Source organism: Toxotes jaculatrix, chromosome 13 (genome assembly GCF_017976425.1).
Source record: "Toxotes jaculatrix isolate fToxJac2 chromosome 13, fToxJac2.pri, whole genome shotgun sequence".
In the NCBI taxonomy this organism is placed as follows: domain Eukaryota; kingdom Metazoa; phylum Chordata; class Actinopteri; family Toxotidae; genus Toxotes; species Toxotes jaculatrix.
Window position 1 is genome coordinate 7,357,014 of NC_054406.1, and position 20,016 is coordinate 7,377,029.

The window sequence follows — 20,016 nt, forward strand, 5'->3', positions numbered from 1 at the left end:
CTCCTGTTTGAATAATGTTTGTTAAAAACTACATGGTCCAGCTGTTACACAAAATTATAGAGCCTTTTTTAAAAATACAATTTTTTTTTAAAGATTTACATCTTCAGCAGGAACCAGTGGGACTTAGAGCTTAGTGCCACATGGACCGAAACAGTTGGTTTTTTGTCTTTTCATGTATTTTGTAGATAGCATCAGAAATATAGAATATCGCCAGCACAGTATAATATACACGGGCACCACCATGTCACGTCTTCCAGCATAAAGCAGCTGCAGGAAGTGCTGAGGATGTGTTTGCTAACAAAGCATGGCAAAGGAGCAGATTAAGAAACAGTTTGGCTCTTTATTTGTGGATGAAAAGTTGGAACAGGAACAAAGAAGTATTTTACAACTTGGAATGGTATGGAGTCTGTCTTAAAAAGGAAAGAAGAGGAAAAAAAAGGCCTGATAGGCGGTTTCAGACAGTTAAAACATTTTTGGATACAGTTTCCTTGGCTTACCGTAAGATAGGAGGTTGCAGACTCTGTTAGACTTCTTGTGCACTTTGAAGCTTAAAGCAGCAGTAAACAGAAGAGACACCTTTGCCTTCCTTTACCTCTGACATTTCTTTGATATAACACCATGTGTGTCAGCTGTTTCTATCCAAGCTCCTAATACCCCCCCCCCCCCCCCCCCCTTCTGTCTCTCTCCGTCTCTGTGTTCCTCCAACAGCCATAGATGTCACTTATCTCTTGGAGGAAGGTGCAGGACGGCGGCTACGGAGACGGACGCTCGGATTCGGTGATTTCGTGGGGAGGAAATAACGTCGCTACGTGCCTGTCAAGCGCACTGCCTTTCACTTTGTGAGTAAGGGGCAGAAAATGGAGAGAAAGCAAGAGCGGAAATGAGCATTGTTGGTTATCTGCCCATTAAGGACCACAGTGCATCCCTGGGGGCCTCTTTCAGTTTACCCCTTCCAAGACTGTCATCTCTACTCTGAGAGGGTGGAGGGGGTTTGGAAGTGCTGACTCCAGCTTTTCAAGAGTTCTCAAGGAGCATGAAGAGAGAGCTGACCCAGACTTCTGCTTATTTAAGTAGTATGATGCAAAACCTGTTATGTTTTTTTTTTTAATGAACATAGGAGAAATAACCCATGCACTTAAATGCATTTGAACATTACAGACATGGGTAGATGAATTCCACTAGCAAGAATCAGATATGAAACAAGTGGTACTGAATAGGGGTGGACAGAGGGAGGGATGACTAGTCCTTTCAGTCAGTGGGGATGTGAATGCTGGAGAATTGTTCCCCCTAGTGGGACCTAGCTGCAATGACAAAATGTAACAGATGAGAGAAGATCAGCGTTGGGACCGTGGGGGGAAAATGGCATAGTAGAAATGTAAGTTGAGCGGTGTGCTCAGATGCTGCTCATGAGAAAGAGAATAGGGGTGGTGAACTGCACTTTTGGTACCATGGATATTGTGAAGCTCTGTGTAATGTATCTATAATGAAAACACACTAACACTCACAGTATTGGATGATGCAGTCTGAAGAAAAAAAAAAAAAACGAGTTAAAAAGTCTATTATCTTTTCCCTGTCATACTGTAGTAACTCATTTAGGAACAGAAGAGGCCGGGGGTGTGTTTGTTTTTTAGAGTAACGGGAGGGGAGGGAAGATTGAGTGTGCGCTTTTGTCAGTCAAAGTGTCTTGTTGAGGTTTTAATTTTTTAATTTTCTTGTGAGGCAGTCAGCTTCGCCCCTCTTTTTTGAAGTAACATGATTCACCAGCTTAACTAAATCAGGCGTGCGGGGGGACACTGGCTTTAACAGTAACGCCTTACACAGCCGTGCTCTCCGACTGCCTTGCGTGCGAGTGTGTGCGTGCGTACACACTTATTGTGTGTCTGTGTCTCTGCCAGATTTCTTGAAGATATACCTTTTTAAAAAAAAAATGAAAAAAAAAATTAAGGGCTCGATGGCAATTAACAGTTTTAAGAAAACTATGGAAAACAATACTTAACATGAAATGTATCGTGATGGTCATATTTTCTTATATTCTGTGAGATGGGTGGGGAGGTGTATACTGTATATTGGGAGGGGAAGGGACTTAAGATCTTTTTTTTGTCTTTAGACTATGTTCCTGGTTGCCATGGAGAATGTTTTAAAGGAAATTGTGATATTTGATGAGATTTCTTTTTTCCCCAAATGCCTCTTCTAAAAAGGGACAGCCTGCAATGTCCCAGTGTGGTAAACTGACAGAGATGCGACGAGAATGAGACACTGACGGAGGGAGAGAGGGAACAGGAAGCTGTACAGTGCCAAGTTATGTAAATATATACACTTTACATTGAGGAGTGTCTCCAAAAGCAATATCTTGAAAATGGATTTTGTTTATTATTGTACTGTACAGGACTCAGCCCTAAATGTATTATGATTATTATAATAATGATAATATTATAATTTCTTCCGTTTGTATTACTATAATGAAGACACTTAAGCTCGGAGGAAAATGATTTTTTTAATGTCCAGAAAATCTCACAGTAACTGTCCTGACGACATAAAAACTTAAGCTGAGTTTTTGTTGCCTATAAATGAAATTCATCTATGTACTGCATGAGCGAGAAGAATGTCAAATGGACACAGAAGGCATTGGGACATGACAGTGACTCAGCAACGACACCTTTGTCACTGAATATTGTTAATAATATTACTTTTAAGGAGAAATGTGCTCCTTGTTTTTTGCTGCAAAGTGTTGAACACTAAAAAAACAAACCAACATAAAAATGTTAATGATATTTTTAAACGGTGACAGAAACAAAAGTAAAGCTGTCAGCCCAATATCATGTTATTATTTTTTGTTTTTCTTTCAAATAGGAAATGGTTCCGTTTTGTGATAGCAGTCATTGTATGATGCTTGTACTTGTATTTGTGTGTTTTGTGTGATTCGTTTAGTTCTTTTTAGACAATCACAAAATAAGATGCAAGCATTGTAAATGGCAGACTGGCGGACATTTTGTGATGTGTACAGTTTGTCAAAAAAAAAAAAACTTCTTCCACTCGTTAAAAGTTTGTAATTATGATTCTTAAGTCATGAAAAATGCTGTTGGTTTTTACTTTTTGTTTTATATTTGTTTTTTGTTTTTGTTTTTTTTAATAAAAAGCACTACATTATTGTGAATACACATGATGTTGTGGTGCTTTGAATGCTCCTGAGATAGTTAACAAAAAACACAAAAATGCAGCAAGATGTCCAACTTGTGTGTTGGCTCTTTAGTTTGTTACTGATGTGTTTGGTGACAGTATGAGTTATTAGTTAAAAGTTGGCCTTATGAGATGCACAATGTACATGTTCTTTGAAATGTTAAAGACATGAAACTGGTTTGACCAAAGACAGTGGACTGTGTAGGGTAAAACATTATGCAGAAAAGAGTTTTGCTAGTGTGATGATGTTAGTAGAGAGACTAAATGAATTCTCAAAGAATATACTCAGTCAGCCTGATCAGACTGAATTGCTTTGCAGTTTTCACCTCAACTGCTATTGCTGGAAGACTTGGAGATGCGGACAGTATTTCAGAAAGGCTAACCTATCACACCAGGACCAGTGTACCTTTTAATATAATAATTTGACAGAGTCTCTGTAACAGTGGAAAATACTAGAAGGAAGGAGAGTGAAGTTAAATACCTGTCTTTTCATGTTGCATGCTGGTGAATACTGCTGTCTTCTCTTGTTCAAGGCAGTGTGAGTTGAAATGAAAACTTGATTTCTACTTGCGTAAACCTGCCCCCTCCACCATCACCCAGCTCTCTTGGCTGCTGCTGGTCCACTTTGACTGTTTTGTCTTAGAGATTTTCTCAAACTATAAAGAAACAAGAGATTGGACAGATTCACATTCATTTGAGTCAACAATTAAGGTCTATTGAATACTCTCGCGATATTTCAGAACTTGCACACTTATAAACGTTGCTTTAAATATTGATGTTCCGTCGTAGCATTGCAGACTTACCAAGTCCGCATTAACTACTTAACTACTGATAACAAATTAACTACTACATAAATTATACCGATGCAAACGAAAACAATGGGGGACTTCTCGTCAAATCTCGCGTTGCACTCATAGTTTGGACTCACGGTTGCCATAGTAACGTCAGTGACGCTCAGTGGCTTATTCCAGCCAGCGGCGTTAGCTGACTCATCTGATGAGTTAAATTTAACTTTGGGACACAACAATGTCAAGAAAGAGACTAGTGAAAGAAAAAACAGAGAAGGCGAATGCCGAGGGTGAGAGAAATACAGGTTGGATAATCAGTCTTTAATCAGCAGTGTTAGTCAACGGTGTCTATGCAGCCCCAGCACTGTTAGCGCCTAGCTAGCTGTCATTAACAAGTCAACTTTTTTGAGATATTTTGCTTGACTCTGGTGAAAAGAAGTAGTGTTCATATCACAAGTAAGAACCCTACATTAATTGTTTTACTTAGCTAACTAAAAGCACAAAAATATTAGCATCAGTCAGGATGTCATAATATATTGTTGGATCATTGATAGATCACTGTGTAACCAGTACTTCAGTTAAGGAGTTAAGTCTATAACACTAAATCATAGGTATGGCAACATACCTGATTTGAATACAAGTACCTCAAATCTGTACTTAGTTACAATTTGAGTTACAAATATGATATGGTACCTTGTGGTTTACTGTTGTGGTTTAGCTGCCTATGTGGTTAATACATTGAGAAATTATCATCAGGTATAAACTCTTGCCTTTCTGTTGTTTTTAGGACAGACTCCAAATGAAACATTGCCTGTTCAGACCTTTGGTAAGTAACATTATCAGGCTGTCTTTGGTGACAGCTGAGAGTTTGATATGGTTAATGCTTTAAATCCACTGTCCCACAGATGAATATCAGTGCTCAGGCAATGTGGAGATTGACTTCCCTGGTCTTTGTGCTCTCCTGGACATAAAGGATATCCCAGCTGTCAGCACCAAGCAACCAGCCTCCTCCACCAAAGAGGACGCAGGTAAATAACAGCTCCTCCCGATCTGAACAGCTTTACGTAAGAAGACATTTAAGAACTACACTGGAAATATAAATATATATATTGTACTGTACAGATCATTATATAGGAAGTTGAATGCACCATAATTGTCCTTTTTTGTACTCTCTGCTTCGGTTCACTTATAATCAACATAATTGTACCTTTAGAGGACAGCCAGTCCCAGATAAATGCTGCGTCTTTCTGGTCTAAACCATGCCTCCAAGTGGAGCTGGAGAATGAAGCCCCCCTCAACGCCAAGAGAATGAAGGTTTCTGGTAAGAACAAAACACCACAGTGACATGTCCATACTATTTCACTTTGATTTGACATTTGAATTTTATTCTTTTTACGGTCTCATTTAAATTTCTGAACTGTCTGCATCCGACAATGACCAACTGTATTTAATATAATAATATAATATAATATGATTTTTCTTAATACACAGGATGGAAGGTAGATGATCAGATTGCCAGAGTGCTGCAGAAGATGCTTCCCTCCTTGAGTCAGCTACAGAGCCTTCAGTAAGTAATGAGCTTCTGCAGGGAGGTGTACTCTTGTTACATGGAACAGGGTTACAGCTGTCACTCTTTTGTTCTTGTTTGTTTGCGTAATCACTGTGTTGCAGGTTTTGGCAGGCAGGACTGACAGATCCAATGGTAATCTCCCTCATGAACACAATATCACTGTGCTCCAACCTCAGGTGAGTGGATTGTATTGTCATTCACACTGACACTGCCTTTGTCTTGTTTCCTGCATCACAGTGGGTATAAATGAATCTGTGCTGAAGAATGGGAAACTAAATTTGAGAGAAAGTAGGTGGAGAGAACACCACAGCTGACAACACCACTGATCCATCTCCTACACTTTGTTCTTTGCCAGGGTTGTGACACTGGAGGGTAACCCTCTTCCAGGGCAGAGCTACCACCATCTGCTCTCTGAAGACAGTATGTGAGTCACCAAGTAGTTACACATTTCACATAGAAGTACAGAACTTGTTCAAATAAACCTTTATTTGTATTTGCACATGCACATGCCCGATACATTGTGTGTGTTTCTTTGGTCAAGCCTCACTCACTTGTCCCTGCGAAATAACCGGATAGGAGATGAGAGTGCTCGTCTGATCGGGTCCGCTCTCTCAACAGCCAGGTCTTCTAACAAGAACCTCATGTCACTCAACCTGGCATTCAATTCTATTGGTGATGCAGGTGCTGCTCATATCGCACAGGTATAATCCGGAACTGACTCCATATTCCTCCCATATGTTCCCATGTTCGTGACCGCTGAGGTGTTGTCTTCTTCATGTTTTTCCTCTCAGGGCCTGCGGTTGAATTGTGCTTTGCTCTTTCTCTCGTTGTCCAACAATCAGATTGGTGACTCAGGAGCGGCTCATCTGGCTGCGGTATCCATTTACATTAAAGATTTTAACTCGCGATAATCCACTTAAATCAGTGGTTAAGTCGTTTTAAATTATATTCTGCTTATTGCATTATATTAAGTAATTTGATAAGAATCCACTGCTCACCACTTTCATTTTCAGATACTTGGTGAGTTTGCTCTAACTCATGAAGAAGTTGTGGAAAGGAGGAAGCTGCTTCTGGAAAAAACACAGTCTGTAAGTGTGTTAGGGTCTAACATTAATTTCCACCCCTCCTTAAAATTAATCCTCAGTCCTTACATATTTCCATTACTCACTTCACAAAAATGTCCTCACTTCGAAGGTCTCAGACTGGTTCTTACAAGTCATCCCAATAAGAATTGTTCACAGTGAGGTTTGTGGACTTTCCAGAGTAACCAGGACACAGTTATATAATGCCATTGAATTCTTTTGTTGTTGTTCAATGCTTTGAGCGCCACAAAGGAAATTCCATTTACCTCCATTGTATTGTGAAGCTGTCAGAAATCTCAGATACCTGTATTTCAAACCGGAGCAAATAACAGCTCTCTCTATAGCTACGTATCACTGAGAGTGAGTCAGAAAATATATTGTTTTTTTGTCATTTTTGTCACAAACCTTTTAAACACACTTTCTAATTCTCTCTAATGCTTCATATCTGCAGTCATCTCCAAAAGTCGATTCTGACGGAACGCCTGCTGACCAACTTCCCTCAGTACCCAGCAGCACTTCGCTGAGCATCAGTAAAGGGGAGAACAAAAGCAACGCCAAGAAAAAGGTAACATGTCAGCACTGGTGTAATTCCAATGTATTTGATGTGCTATGTTCTGTATATCTTGTACTAAGGAGTCTTGGTATCTGTTAAATTACAGGAAGCATCCAAAAAAGACGAGAAACCAGCGGCCAACAAAGAGAACCCAAAGTCTAACAAGAAATGTAATAGCTTCCGTCACAGCTAAACACTTGTTCTATTATCCTCAGACAGCAGGGGTGTTTATCTTTTCACGGCTGTCTCTTTACATCTCTCCTAGCCTCTGATGTAAAGGCGCCTCAGAGTAAAGGTGGCAAGTCGGGGGCCAAAGAGAAACAACTAACTGCGCAGGAGGTACCAGCTACATGTTTTCTGTATCTATGTACCAAGCATCATATGGATATAATCACGTACAGTACAGTAAAAGGCTTTTAATCATTTCACTTGTTTTACTTAATTTTTTTTTGCAGGTTCAGTTGAGTACCCCTCTGATTGAGGTTTGTCTGATGCAATTTTATTTTGAGCCATTTTTCTTTTGTTCTTGATGATGACTCTGATTTGAACATACGGCATTCTGCCTTGCGTTTGTCTGCTCTTCTCCTTCCCCACCAGCCTGCAGAGTTGGTGGAGATAGGAAACCCCCTGCTGGATCAGTCACCGCAGTACAGGGACGGACAGCTCTTTCTGCCTGGGAACAGGACTCTCACCTCCCTCAACCTGACAGGTCAGTAACTGTGGTGTTATTTGTCTCGGCTTGAAAGAAAAATCAAATCCTAATACATTTCGTCAGAACCAGTTTGCAAAGGTTTCCTTTCCAAGACTGTTTAGCAAAGATGGTGTTGTTTTTTGGTCAGTTTATATTACATTTTTATTGTATGTTTAGAGAAATGCTACATACAGTTACTTTAATGTCATTTGTTTAGAATAAAAGACATGAGAAGTGAAAAATGGGTGGTTTATTATTTACAGGTCACATTAAGTTCATGAAATCATTATCTGTTAAAGTGTTTTGTGCAAGCTGGTTGCTCATTTGCAGCTACTTCCCCCAGGGCTCTGCAGAAAAGAAATAATAAAACCTTAGAAGGACCTTTAAAAGGACCTCCAGATTTTAATAATATGGTGATGTTGTGTATTTTTGTAGGAAACAGAATCACAGAGAAGTCACTGCCTCTCTTCCTGACGTCACTAAAGATGCAGGGTGAGGGAAGAGGCCTACTGCGTCTCTGTCTGCAGGTGTGTTCCACCTGACTCAGGCCAACACTGCATCTGAATGTGGTGACAATGCTTGATTTTAATTTAACTTATTTGTCTTTTCATTTATTATATACTGAAATAGAATTTTACAACATCTTTATTTTAGCTAAGTAAACAACATCTATAGTACTCCAATGGAGTTTTGTAGTGCAACTTCTTCCAGAGAAAATTATTTTAGGATGGTTAACATTTTCCATTGTGTTAGTCAAGATTTTAGTTTAGGCTCCCAGTGTATCAGTGATTTACCAAAATACACAAATGTTTGATGCAGTCGTGGAGGTGTATAAATATAATTAGTATGATGATCTGATCTCTCTCTCTCTGTCTCTCTCAGAGAAACCGCTTCCCACCAGAGTGTGAGACCTATGTGAAGATAAAGGAACTTATAGAACTCAGCACTCTGAGATCCACTGGAAAAAAAGATTCTGAAGAGACAGAAGAGGAGGGACAGGAGGCATAGTGCTGAGACAACTGACATCTGCAGGCTTATACTGTATATCTTTAATTTGTTATGAAGTAATAAAAACACATACACAAATTGTGTCTTGAGAACACATCAGATGAACAAATGGAAGTAGTAAGAGAAGCAGCCTTGTGGTACATAAAAAAGGCAGTGGCTGAACAGGAGGACAATATGGCTCATTAAAATCCAGATGTGTGTTTACAGATCCAGTTTACTGCTTTGTGTTTGTGACTGTGGCTCAGACAAAACAAGCAATTTGAATATGTTAACTTGGGCTTCGGGGAATAATGACAGGAATTTTTCACCATTTTATTACCTATTATACACTGAACCAATCCATTAGAATTGATTGGAAAAAATTCTCCAATTGATTGGAAAAATAATAGTTGTCAGGCATATTGATGAAGATTATTGTTGGTTGCAGCGTTACAGTTTTTCTGTGAAGGAATAATTCTATCTAACCCGAGGTTTTCTGTGTGTTGATCACTTGAAACACAGGAAAATTAAAACAATTTAGTAAAACACAATTTTAAACCAAACAAGCAAAGTATAAAGTATTATAAATTTCTAACAAATGTGCGAAGATCAAATCACATAGAAATTATATAGTGCTGGTAATCCAGCCTAATTAGGGTTAGGGAAGGAGGAAATGAAAATATGAACTTTTTTTTTTTTTTGCCATAGTTGAATTCTATAAATAAACACTGTTAAAGCACATATTGCCCAATCGTTGGGAGTGCTGTAATACATTTTGTCATTTGGGATTGGGACTTGTGTCTAAAAGTTATATTTTATATTCATAAAATATTTAATTTTTTGCACATTTCATAGGAAAGAAACAAGACATATATTTTTTAGTTTTTGTCAAAATAGTAATTGTTCTGAATATCAGGACACTTTATGTAGTTTTTACCAGAGTGAATTAAATAAAACTGTAGCTTTAGTAAACCTTGGTAGTAGAGAACGGGGTGGAGAGTTTTGACCTCACCAATATGGCCACGGCGCCGTGTGAATGTCGTCACATCCGGCCCGTGCTCAAAGGAACCACCGATATGAAGCCCTCGCTTCCGGTGAAGCCTCCTTTTCGGCAGCGGCTATTTCCTCGCCAACATGCCAGTGAGTATCCCCAGGCCTTTGTAAAATGATATTTTCACAATTTAATCGAGTGTTTCGGGGTAACCACACGGCTCAACGTTTTCGTAAAAAAGTGGCGACTCGACTGGAGTCGGTTTTAGAAGCTTTCGTTGAGTTTTGGTCCCAGTTTTTCACAAATAATCGTCCACATTCGAGCGCATTGCGAGCGCATTGTGACACAAGATGGCTGCGCACACACCGCAAACATGGAGCCAGTTCAACGGGGGAGCTAAACGGGCTGATAACTTTAACATTAACCGTCACGGTTTGCTCTTGATTGGTGTTGTTGACACGAAGACTAGATTACTTTACTTCTGATCCCCAAATATTTTAAGAATCACCCGCGATTGTTGAAAGTGCGCACACTGCGTTACCTAATCCAAGAAATGTAGGCCAGCCGAGGCGCCTTAGCGTCTAACAAAGCGAAACACTGCTAGCATAACACTTAACTTGTGTGCTTTTTACCAGTATTTATACATTTAAACAATGAGTCAGCTTTTATCTTTTCTTTGGTATAACCTGTGTATAATCTCTCATCTGAGTTTTGACTGAGCACAGTTTCTTATCAGGTTCACCAACGCCTCCTTCTGTTCATTTCCCGTTTTCTTTTTTCTTTTTCCTCCAATGCAGCTCGCAAAAGACTTGTTGCACCCATCCCCTGAGGAGGAGAAGAGGAGGCACAAGAAGAAGCGTCTTGTTCAGAGTCCCAACTCTTACTTTATGGATGTGAAATGTCCAGGTACAGTTTTTCTGTATGCAGATGCATAGATGAGTAGTGCCATTAGGTAATGGTGGGTGTTTATTTATCTCCTCAGACTGGGAGAGGTGACTGGTGTTTTCTATTTGTTTTTTCCAGGATGCTACAAGATCACGACGGTGTTCAGCCACGCTCAGACAGTCGTGCTGTGTGTGGGCTGTTCCACAGTCCTGTGTCAGCCCACTGGAGGCAAAGCACGTCTCACAGAGGGTCAGTATCACCCTGCGGCAGACATGTTACCGGGGGCTCATAGCACAAAGAGATGAGTTGTAGTCATGTACTCCATGTGTACTCTGTTAGATTTTACTGAATCAGAGGCCTTATGCCCCTTTCTACCAGTTACTTTAATACGGTCTGTTTTATCCAAACTGTGCAATGTTCATTCATTGTTGCAGCTTTTTGGTATCTGGGCCTTCTTCAACCACAACAAAACCCAAAATGTCAGAGCTCCCCAGAACCATGCAATGCAGTTTTAATGCCTTAAATTTGCTTTCACAAGTCAGCACAGATACAGTTTTTTTTATTAGCAGATCTTAATATCTGCACCAAACAAATATATAAGTAGCTGGTGTTTGAGGACCATCCTTGTATTGTACTCAGTTTTCACTGAGCGCTTTCAATAATTGTATATAGTTGGTAGTGTACACCTAAAACTGTTTTTCCCCTTATCTGCATAGGACTGAAATTGTCCAATTTCACATAAAATTCAGATACTACAACTTGGTATATAACAACCAATCAGGACTCTATCTAGGGCAACTGAGAAGAGTGTAAGAATTTATGTAACAGTTGCTGTATTATCTCATCTCATCTATATCACAGATTCATCTAATACAGTTAAAGTTCCCCAGATTAATTGTGTATATAGTGTAAGTGACTCTGGCCGCACTGCTAAGTGACTGGACTTCCTCCATCGTGGTCTTCCAATCTCATTCCAGTGCCAGATCGACCTCAGTTTGCAGAAGGGTTGAGCTAGACCACTGGCTCCCCCCTTTCGAAGGCTGAGAACAAACATTTGCTCTGTAGTTACTGTCCTGTACTGGTCTGATACTGATAGTGTAACTTGTTTAATCTCCATAATGGAACTGTTTGCAGTTTTCTTGTCAGAGCTGCCACGTTTGAGCCTGTTGTTGCATTAGTGACATTTCCTTCTATGCATAGTAACTGTAAAGCAAGTTGCAGGTGGGAAGAGATGTTGACCTAATCAGTCACATGATACAAAGTTTTGTATCAGCACTGTGTGGCACAATAGTGTGCACCGCCTGCAGTATTTTTGTACTGTAAGGTTTCTCTTTTGTCAGCAGCGGTCTGACTGTCATTGTCTCCTCTGGCAGGGTGCTCATTCAGGAGGAAGCAGCACTAGCTGTTCTCCCCGGAGCTAAAGGGGAGAGGAGGGGATGGACCGGTTGATATCAGCGTCTTGACCCAGCGGTCTGATCTGAAAATGGGACCTGAAGACGAACTGGAGAGCAGATGAATTTCCACTGTTCATGTCAACAGATCGGTTGTTGCTGTAACTCCACCCTCCAACCCTGTCTCTCTTAATAAAATATTGTTTTGGCTAAAAGACTAGTTTGTGTTTAAGTTTAAGCAGTGTGGTTACTTCACTGTTTTTGCTTTGTGTGTGTCAGACATAATACAAAGGCAGTAGTTGTATCATCTTTATTAGAAAGTACTACAGGTATGGAATACAGAATTTTGATACCATAAATCTGTAAGAGTGCATCTTTATATTACAATGCCAAATAGGGCTGGGTATCCTTAAAAAAAAAATTCAATACCGATACTGATACCTTGCCTTTCGATACTGATTCCTGAACGGTACTTTTTTCAATACCAAATTTTTTTAAATTATATTCTAGAAAATCTACATTTCACATAATTTTGAAAAACTTTGGTTTTACTTTTGGTTTTACTGCAAGCTTATTGGCTCACTGACATTGACTAGATTAACCCATTAGGTATTGAAATAAATTTTTCAACACCTGATAGTATTGAGGCAATTTGGTCGATATCTTAGGAAGTGTTGAATTCGATACCCAGCCCTAATGTCAAACTGTATTTAAGTTAATGCAGTTTTATCAGTGCTTACAGATAAAGCTACTCACTGACGAGGGAGTATTAACAGTCAAGGTTTATTTTCTTGGCTGAGTTGTGTCTTAAAAAGGCTGCAACTAACAATTATTTGTAGTATTGATTAATCTACTATTTTTTTCCTCCATTAATCAATTATCGGTTGACATGTTAAACTTTAGAAAACACTGAAAAATGCCAACCACAAGAGCCTAAAGTACAAGGTGATGTCAGACCAACTGTGCAAAACCTATAGTATTCAATTTGCTATCATGTAAGACTAAGAAAAAATGCAAATGCCCACATTTGAAAACCTTGAATCATGAAATGTTTGGCATTTTTAAACAGTTTTATCAGGCAAAATCCATGCAGATCATCATTTTTTCTCAATCCCCCTCATCACTGCAGCTCTAATACTGATAAATGTTCAGTTTTATGACTAATATCTACATTTTGGTTTTATGATGTTTCTGCTACCTTTTTTCAATACAATTTTACATTCCTTCTGTACAGCCCTCATCTTGTTAGTAACACGTTTGTCCACCTCTGACAGAAAAAGTCCAGACAAGATCATTTTAGCTGCATTATAAGCACATAAATCCAGTTCTCAATTTTCTTCTTCGGCCTCTCTCTACCCTTCGCTTCCACTCACACCAGCAGTCTCTGTCATCACCTCTCTCTCCCTGAGCAGGTGGCGGATGGAGGAGTTCTGCGTGGACAGGGTGCTGGACAGGAGCGGCATCAGGCTCCTGAAGCCCTCTCTCAGTTCCCCCACGTGCCTCTCCAGGCTGTGGATGTGCGTGTCCAGCTCCCCCCTGCAGCCCTGCACCTCCGACAGCACGTCGTACATCAGGCTCTGCATCTGCGTCGGGGTTGGTGTCCATAGTGATGCGTGTTGGTCCGTGTAGAGAAGAGAAAGAAAAGGCATTAGGGAATATCAGATGCTGCTTTGCTGAGGTTTTCACACAATGGGATATAAAACCCTGCGTTCACTTGCCTCTCTCACCTTGCAGAAGTCCACTAACGTGTTGCCCTGGTCTGCAAGTATCCTCTTCTCCATCTTCACACGACGCAGCCTGAAGACAAAATTATTGTTTTAGGTGCTACAGGAGGTTAGTCTGACATTTTTTGTTTTAGAGAAGAGAAATTTAAAGGCTTTGTTCACCGTTACCAAAAGAACAACCAATATAAGCAGATAAATGCTGTTCTGCATCACATTGTCAACAGGTTTTTTTCTAACTACTTTCTACCAAAAAAACCAAAACAAAAACAAAACTGTTTGCAGTTTGAGTCACATGAGTCAGATTTTTTCTTTTGCAACAGCAAAACCCCTGCGTGTACGGAACTGAGCAACTGCAGAGTTGTTTTATTTCTTTTTCCAGAAGTTAAATAGTCTCACTTTAAATTTCAGACACAACTATTTCAAAACCTCAGGACATTCTGCATATTACATACTCAACTTCTATCAGGGTAGGTATAATTTGGTTGAACTGACCCTTTAAAGTAGCTTTAAATTTGATGACAGTTTATGAAAGTGTTTGATGTCACCTATGAATTTAAGCTCCTAATTTTGTCGTTTGCTTCAGATCACTGCCCAGGAAGGACAAAACTTTTTTGTTTTTTAAATACATGGAAGTTTCCTTTGTTTGGACAGCTTATAAATGATAAACAGGGTGTATTCCTATCATAGCATGGGCATATAGCAAATAAAGTTAAAAGGCTGTTCTTCCTTACACTGTGACTTGTGCACAAACAGCTTTATATGAGGGTTAAGTGTCTTACTGGTGGATGGCCAGAAGCAGCTTCCGCTGGTGCATGCGGACTCTGGTGTGATCTCTTTCTCTTGACAGCTTAGTGTGTTTGTAGATAAGCCAAGTCTCTCTCAGCACATTCGCTGCAGCAATTTTTATCTAGTGAAAGGATGGAGAAAAATCACTCAGGAGACTTATTTTATGTTTATGCACATAACCTCAAAGGGCTGTTATTTACTGCACATGCTGAATAACACCAACATAAAGTAAAAGACCCTGAGTACTACAGTCATTTTGTCTCATACTTTAATTTGCAGAATCTCTCTTTCTATTTGGGCCCATTTAGTTAAAATTATCACGTAAAATACAAGCACACGGAAGGAGATACTGGTATTTACCCTCTTGGAGATGTGAGAGTCCATCATAAAGTTGTGAACGTGTTTCTCTGCTCTGGTCAACTCCAGCTTCCGGGCAACTACTGCCACCACCAGGACTGTGCAGCCTGCTCCCTGTGAGAGACAGAATCGGACACTTATATTGTGGCTTGCATTCAGAATCTGAATGAATGTTTTTTTTTCCTGTCAGTACACTATGTGCTTACCATTATACCAGTAAGGAGACAGATGCTGCGTCCACAGTAGGTGTGAGGCACCACATCTCCATAACCAATGGACAAAAAGGTGACGGAGACCATCCACAAGGCCTCCATGTAGTTGCTACTGAGGTCTCTGTAGTTGTGGTGTCTGAAGGAAGAAAGAGGACTCGTATTTTCTCTCTGACAGTGTGTTACAAATGTAGAGCTGGTTGATCTTGATTCATCATGACATTTTCATGCAGCTCATATTTTGTCTTTTTCTGCTAATAAATGTTGCTTTACTCAACTTTTGGATTGATATTTAGATGATAAATATTAAATATATGGACCTTGAGCACTGTAGACACCCCTACAGATTCAGCAGTACAGTGACATATCCTTACTTACCTCTCACAAACATGTAAGCCCCATGCTGCCACAATCCACAGAGAAACACTGAAAATCATCAGCACAGTGCCGGGGTAGGTGGTCATTAGTGTTTTCCCCACAAACCGGGTGTTGAAGTGTATCTGAAGATCACAAAGAGGGTGCGTTACGTCATGGTTTTGACAGTAGGGGCCTACTTAGCCAGACTATTTAGGATAGCACCTGTCAGATTATGAGAATATAATACAGAGGAGATATGGGATAAGAAAACTTGTTCTCAATCTGGCTTGATACATGGAAACTAGGTTTGGCATTGCAGAGGGGAGACAAAGGTCATTTTCGTCACTCTTAAATAGCATTAATAAGGGAAGGGATTAGCCGGGTGGATATTATCAACTGTGGAAAAGAAAGCAGACAAGCAGAGGAGAGCTAGCGAGGGACATAATCAGCATGTGAAACCACTGGGATTCATGGGAGCGAAACTGTGATAGTCACACCTCAAGTGTCACACGTCTACAGACCTCTCGGCCCACCTAGACATAAGACATAAACAGATGTGCATGAAATGTTCATAGAGGAAGCCCCAGCCAAAATATTGACTTTAATATCCCATGAATCATGTCCCATAGCATGATCTCATCACAATACAATCCAGGCCAGTTAAGCCCAAAGCCTATTCTACAATAGAGCCCACAGGTGACCTCTCACCTTGTTGAGCGCTCCAATGCTGCGGGATGCGGTGTCAGTGAAGAGGCGGCTGTGCAGCATCATGGCCCGGCCCAGCAGGTAGAGTCTGAGGAACATGGGCAGGGCCAGGATGATCTCCAGCTCTGTCTCCGACAGCGACAAGCGAGCAGTGGTCTGCTGGAAGTACGCCAGCAGACCCACCGGATAGGGGTGAATGGCCACCGCTGCCAGCTCCAGGGCTATCAGAGCCAAACGGTCGGTTGTCATGGCAATCCGCCAATCCTCTGCACCAATGTCGTGAACGTAGAGCTACCAGAGAGATAGGGAGAGTGTATTATAGTGAAACTGAGAAAAAAAAAGAGCTGGTACACAGGATAAAATATAACCAATAAAAGATTTATTTTTTTCAGAATTTTCTCACATTTTTGCTTTTTTGGTAAAATACCGGACACTTTCATTTCTTCAGATACCTATAAACCCTTCAAAGCTCAGACCTCATGTCCACACTGATGGGATCACAACTACACTGCTTTATTTTAAGGGGCCACTGGACAAAAAGATTGGGAACTGCTGATACAGAAACTTGAGGAAAAGTGGTCTTTAAAAAGACATTTTTTTAGTTTGCTCTAATGAGGTGACTATCTGGACAATTAGGACCTTTAAGCAACTCCAGCAAGCAAAACAATGATTTGAAAAATAATTAGAATTTATTTTAAGATTTCTTCACTGCTTCACTGCAAATGGGGCTGTAAGTTGATAATACTTTGCCACACATTTTCAGAAAAACTTTTCAAATTTGAGAGACTATCAATGGAGGAGGATTTGGGTAAAAAAAAAACAAAAAACTGATTATGTAATTATGAGCAGATGAGTTACCTGCACCTCACAGCAGTGGTACGCCACAATGAGGCCGAGCAGGATGATTGTAGACAAACTGATGATGGACTTGAGTGCGAGGGAGTAAATGGAGCTCTGTGGGGGAGACACACGCACACGCACACACACACACGCATAAAATATGACATCATTGTCAGCTGATGGCTGTTCATCAAAGCTCAATCTATGAAATGGCATCAGTGATCCTGGGTAATCTTCTATTCTTACGTTTAGATAATCCGTTTGCTTGATATAATCAACATTATCTTATGGACATACTGTGCATTTTCCTGCCGTTGCTGCTCAACATCAGTTCTCATACTGACTCAACAGATTTTCCGGAACAGCCCAGTTATAAAGATCATGATTAACAGCTTTTCTTTTTTTCATTAAACACAGTGAATGAAAATGAAGTGAAGGGTGTCTGATGTTATAATTCATAAAGTGATTTCTCAGGCAGTAAGACTTAGAAGAAAAACTATTGATGGGTTCTTTCCAGAAAAGATAGCAACTACTGTACAGTTGTACAGTGAGACTTCTTTCTTTTAAAAATCCTAGTTTCAACTCTCAAGAAAACTTTTACAGCTCTGAACTACAAAACACATCTCTCAAAGGACTTCTCAGGCTTTGAGTCAGTTTTTTCTTTCAGTCTCTGACCTTGCTGTAGACGCTCCAGGAGAGCTCTGTCTCCATCACCATCATCACCACCCCGAATATCCCCACTGCTAGGGCGCAGTCGCTCAGCCGCTGCCTCCTCAGGAACAGAGCCCTCCTGCGCACAAGCCGCCAGCCGATGCTGTGTGTCTTCCAGTAGTGGTCGTCCTTGCCGTCCACCTTGTGCTTTGGACTGGGCTGAGGACCAGGAGTGGGGCTTTGACTTGGACACTCGGCTCCTGGCAGCAGGCCTTTGGCCTCAGACAGGTCCTGACGATACTGAGATGTCTTGTTGTGTGATTGGAAGTCATCATCTTTGCTGGTAATGATAATCTCTGGGAGACTCTGACGGTCGTGCATCTCTAAAGAGACGTTACCTGACTTGCGGCGTGCTCTGCCCTCAACATCCTTGACGTCTAAATGTGACCTGCAGGGGCCTTTAAAAGGCGACCCGCAGGGAGAAATGGGGATGTCAGTGAAAGAGGTGACTTTCTCCTGGAGTCTGTGAGATCCTGCGTTTTTGGCTTTGCACTGGTGATTTCGATCCTTGTGTCCTGGATTTTGTCTACTCCCCCCCAACTTTTTCTCACCTTTCTTATCTTTGCCTTTGGCTTTGTCTCCCCTCCTGCCGGAGCGAGGTGAAGGTGTGACATAAAGGTGGCCGTTGTACAAAGGTGTGGTGGCCATGGCTTGGGTTCTGTCCAGCCACACTGTGTGATCGGCTGATGTTTGGACAGTGTGGTGTATCCCACACTGCGGAGTGCAGGACTGAGGTGGAGGCACCATCCTTGGTGGAAGAAGGGGGCGCTGGTCCTCCACCTCATCTCCATCCACCACGGACAAGTTCATAGAGGGGGAGTGCTCCATGGTGAGATGGTTTGAAGGTGATGATTCCACAAATCTTTTCAAAATGGTTTGAGCAGAGATGGTGTGTGTGTGTAAGAGAGGGAGAGAGAGAGAAATATTAAATAAATCCACTGAGGCACTGAGTATAGTTCAAACAGCACTGCGAAGGAAAACAGCAACTGAAGTGTCACTTGGTTTCACTCCTTAATTTTCTCATCTCTGTTAGTTTTCCTCATGGTATTTTCTTTCTTTACTCTTGATTATATTTTTTCTCTTGCAGTAATATGATTTGTAAAAGAATTCTAAATATCTGATAAGCAACAAAACTTACCATCATCTGTGAAATCACAAAAATTTGTTTCAATACTCAACAATCAAGATTTAGTCACAAACTTCACTTCACATTCACTCTACTGTAGTGTGAGTTCCTGATATAAATTTTTTTTTCTGTTGGACCATTTCAAAACAGCTCCTTTTATATTTATTCTTACCTTTTCAGTCAGGTTTTCCAGTCTACAACTAATCTGCTAGGAGGATGAAAAAAAGGCCTTAACTCTTATGACAACTGTTTTATCTGGTAATTCCACCCAAGTATTTTAGTATTCAGTCTTACTGTACCGAAGGTCTCATTTGCCTAAATCACAAAGAGATCCACCAAGGAAAGTCCTGCTGCAACTTCCAAAGACCCAAACACATTACTGTCATCAAGAAAACATTCAAAAGTTAAACACAGTAAAAAACTAATCAAGCTGCAACACCAAAGTACTCCAGTGTGATCAGATCAAAATATTCCAAACATCCTCGCTGTGAATGTATGAACTTTCCAGCAATCCTTTAGCAGCCTCAGGATCACAGAGCCCCTCCCATAGATTCAAACAGAGGTTGTGAACTCCTCCAGCATATGACGACATACGAGGTAAATACCCGTGGATATCCATTATATTTTCTGGCATTTATTCCCTTGTTTGGCTGTGTTTCCTGCTTTATGACTGCCCACCATCAGGGCATCTTCCTTAAAGCTGGAGGGGCTTAATGACTGCAAAGACTCTAAGATGCAGATGTTGCATGGAGCAAAGGCAAAGAATGAGTCATCTGTCAGAGGTTTTTTTTTTTTTTTTTTTTCAGCCCGGATTGGCAGATTTCCTCCTCCCTATGTGTGTGTGTTTATGTGGGTGTGGGGACGTGTACTTATACATGGGTGCCCTGGTGTCAAAATCAGCCCAAAAAGATTCTCAGAGTCCGATAAGAAATGCTATTTTATAACTTTTCATTTGTAATTGTGTCAATTTGTGTCATTATTATCATGAGAGGATTGCAAATGGGTTATACAAACTTTAAATAAATCTAATCTTCAAAAGAGAATAGCGGTCCTCAGTATCAATTCAGCAGATTAGTGTTGCAGATT

At 40.5% G+C, this 20,016-nt stretch overlaps 4 protein-coding genes and 1 non-coding gene across 7 annotated transcripts in view; 4 read left to right on the forward strand and 1 right to left on the reverse strand.

Annotated features, from left to right (window-relative positions):
• Positions 1–3,074, forward strand: part of ash1l (ash1 (absent, small, or homeotic)-like (Drosophila)) — a 29,622-nt gene extending 26,548 nt beyond the window's left edge. For all 3 annotated transcript variants that reach the window (XM_041052614.1, XM_041052617.1, XM_041052615.1), the window contains one exon: positions 709–3,074. In XM_041052614.1, the coding sequence (XP_040908548.1) occupies positions 709–800 (92 nt within the window). In that variant the 3' untranslated portion in view covers positions 801–3,074. The remainder of the gene's footprint in view (positions 1–708) is intronic.
• Positions 3,075–4,730: 1,656 nt separating this feature from the next.
• lrrc71 (leucine rich repeat containing 71) lies at positions 4,731–9,247 on the forward strand (the record flags this gene model as incomplete). The annotated part of the gene is made up of 16 exons (XM_041053744.1): positions 4,731–4,791; positions 4,871–4,993; positions 5,179–5,286; positions 5,457–5,532; positions 5,637–5,711; positions 5,891–5,959; positions 6,077–6,236; positions 6,327–6,410; positions 6,549–6,623; positions 7,069–7,182; positions 7,277–7,340; positions 7,436–7,509; positions 7,626–7,652; positions 7,768–7,879; positions 8,297–8,388; positions 8,744–9,247. Coding segments are annotated over 16 exons (1,440 nt in total), but the record flags the coding sequence as incomplete, so codon positions are not given.
• A 679-nt stretch (positions 9,248–9,926) lies between these two features.
• rps27.1 (ribosomal protein S27) lies at positions 9,927–12,330 on the forward strand. The gene is made up of 4 exons (XM_041054042.1): positions 9,927–9,988; positions 10,637–10,745; positions 10,863–10,973; positions 12,098–12,330. Exons 1-4 carry the CDS (start codon positions 9,983–9,985, stop codon positions 12,124–12,126), a joined length of 255 nt encoding a protein of 84 aa, XP_040909976.1. The 5' UTR covers positions 9,927–9,982; the 3' UTR covers positions 12,127–12,330.
• LOC121192542 lies at positions 11,647–11,776 on the forward strand. Its single transcript, XR_005895216.1, has one exon. It is a non-coding gene; the product is annotated as a small nucleolar RNA SNORA35 (small nucleolar RNA).
• Positions 12,331–13,467: 1,137 nt separating the features above from the next.
• LOC121191888 (small conductance calcium-activated potassium channel protein 1-like) lies at positions 13,468–18,632 on the reverse strand. Its single transcript, XM_041053333.1, has 9 exons — positions 17,769–18,632; positions 17,112–17,207; positions 16,257–16,544; positions 15,570–15,691; positions 15,189–15,330; positions 14,986–15,096; positions 14,619–14,746; positions 13,843–13,912; positions 13,468–13,698 (listed from the first exon to the last, which is right to left on the reverse strand). Exons 1-9 carry the CDS (start codon positions 18,630–18,632, stop codon positions 13,468–13,470), a joined length of 2,052 nt encoding a protein of 683 aa, XP_040909267.1.
• Between the last annotated feature and the right edge of the window lie 1,384 nt (positions 18,633–20,016).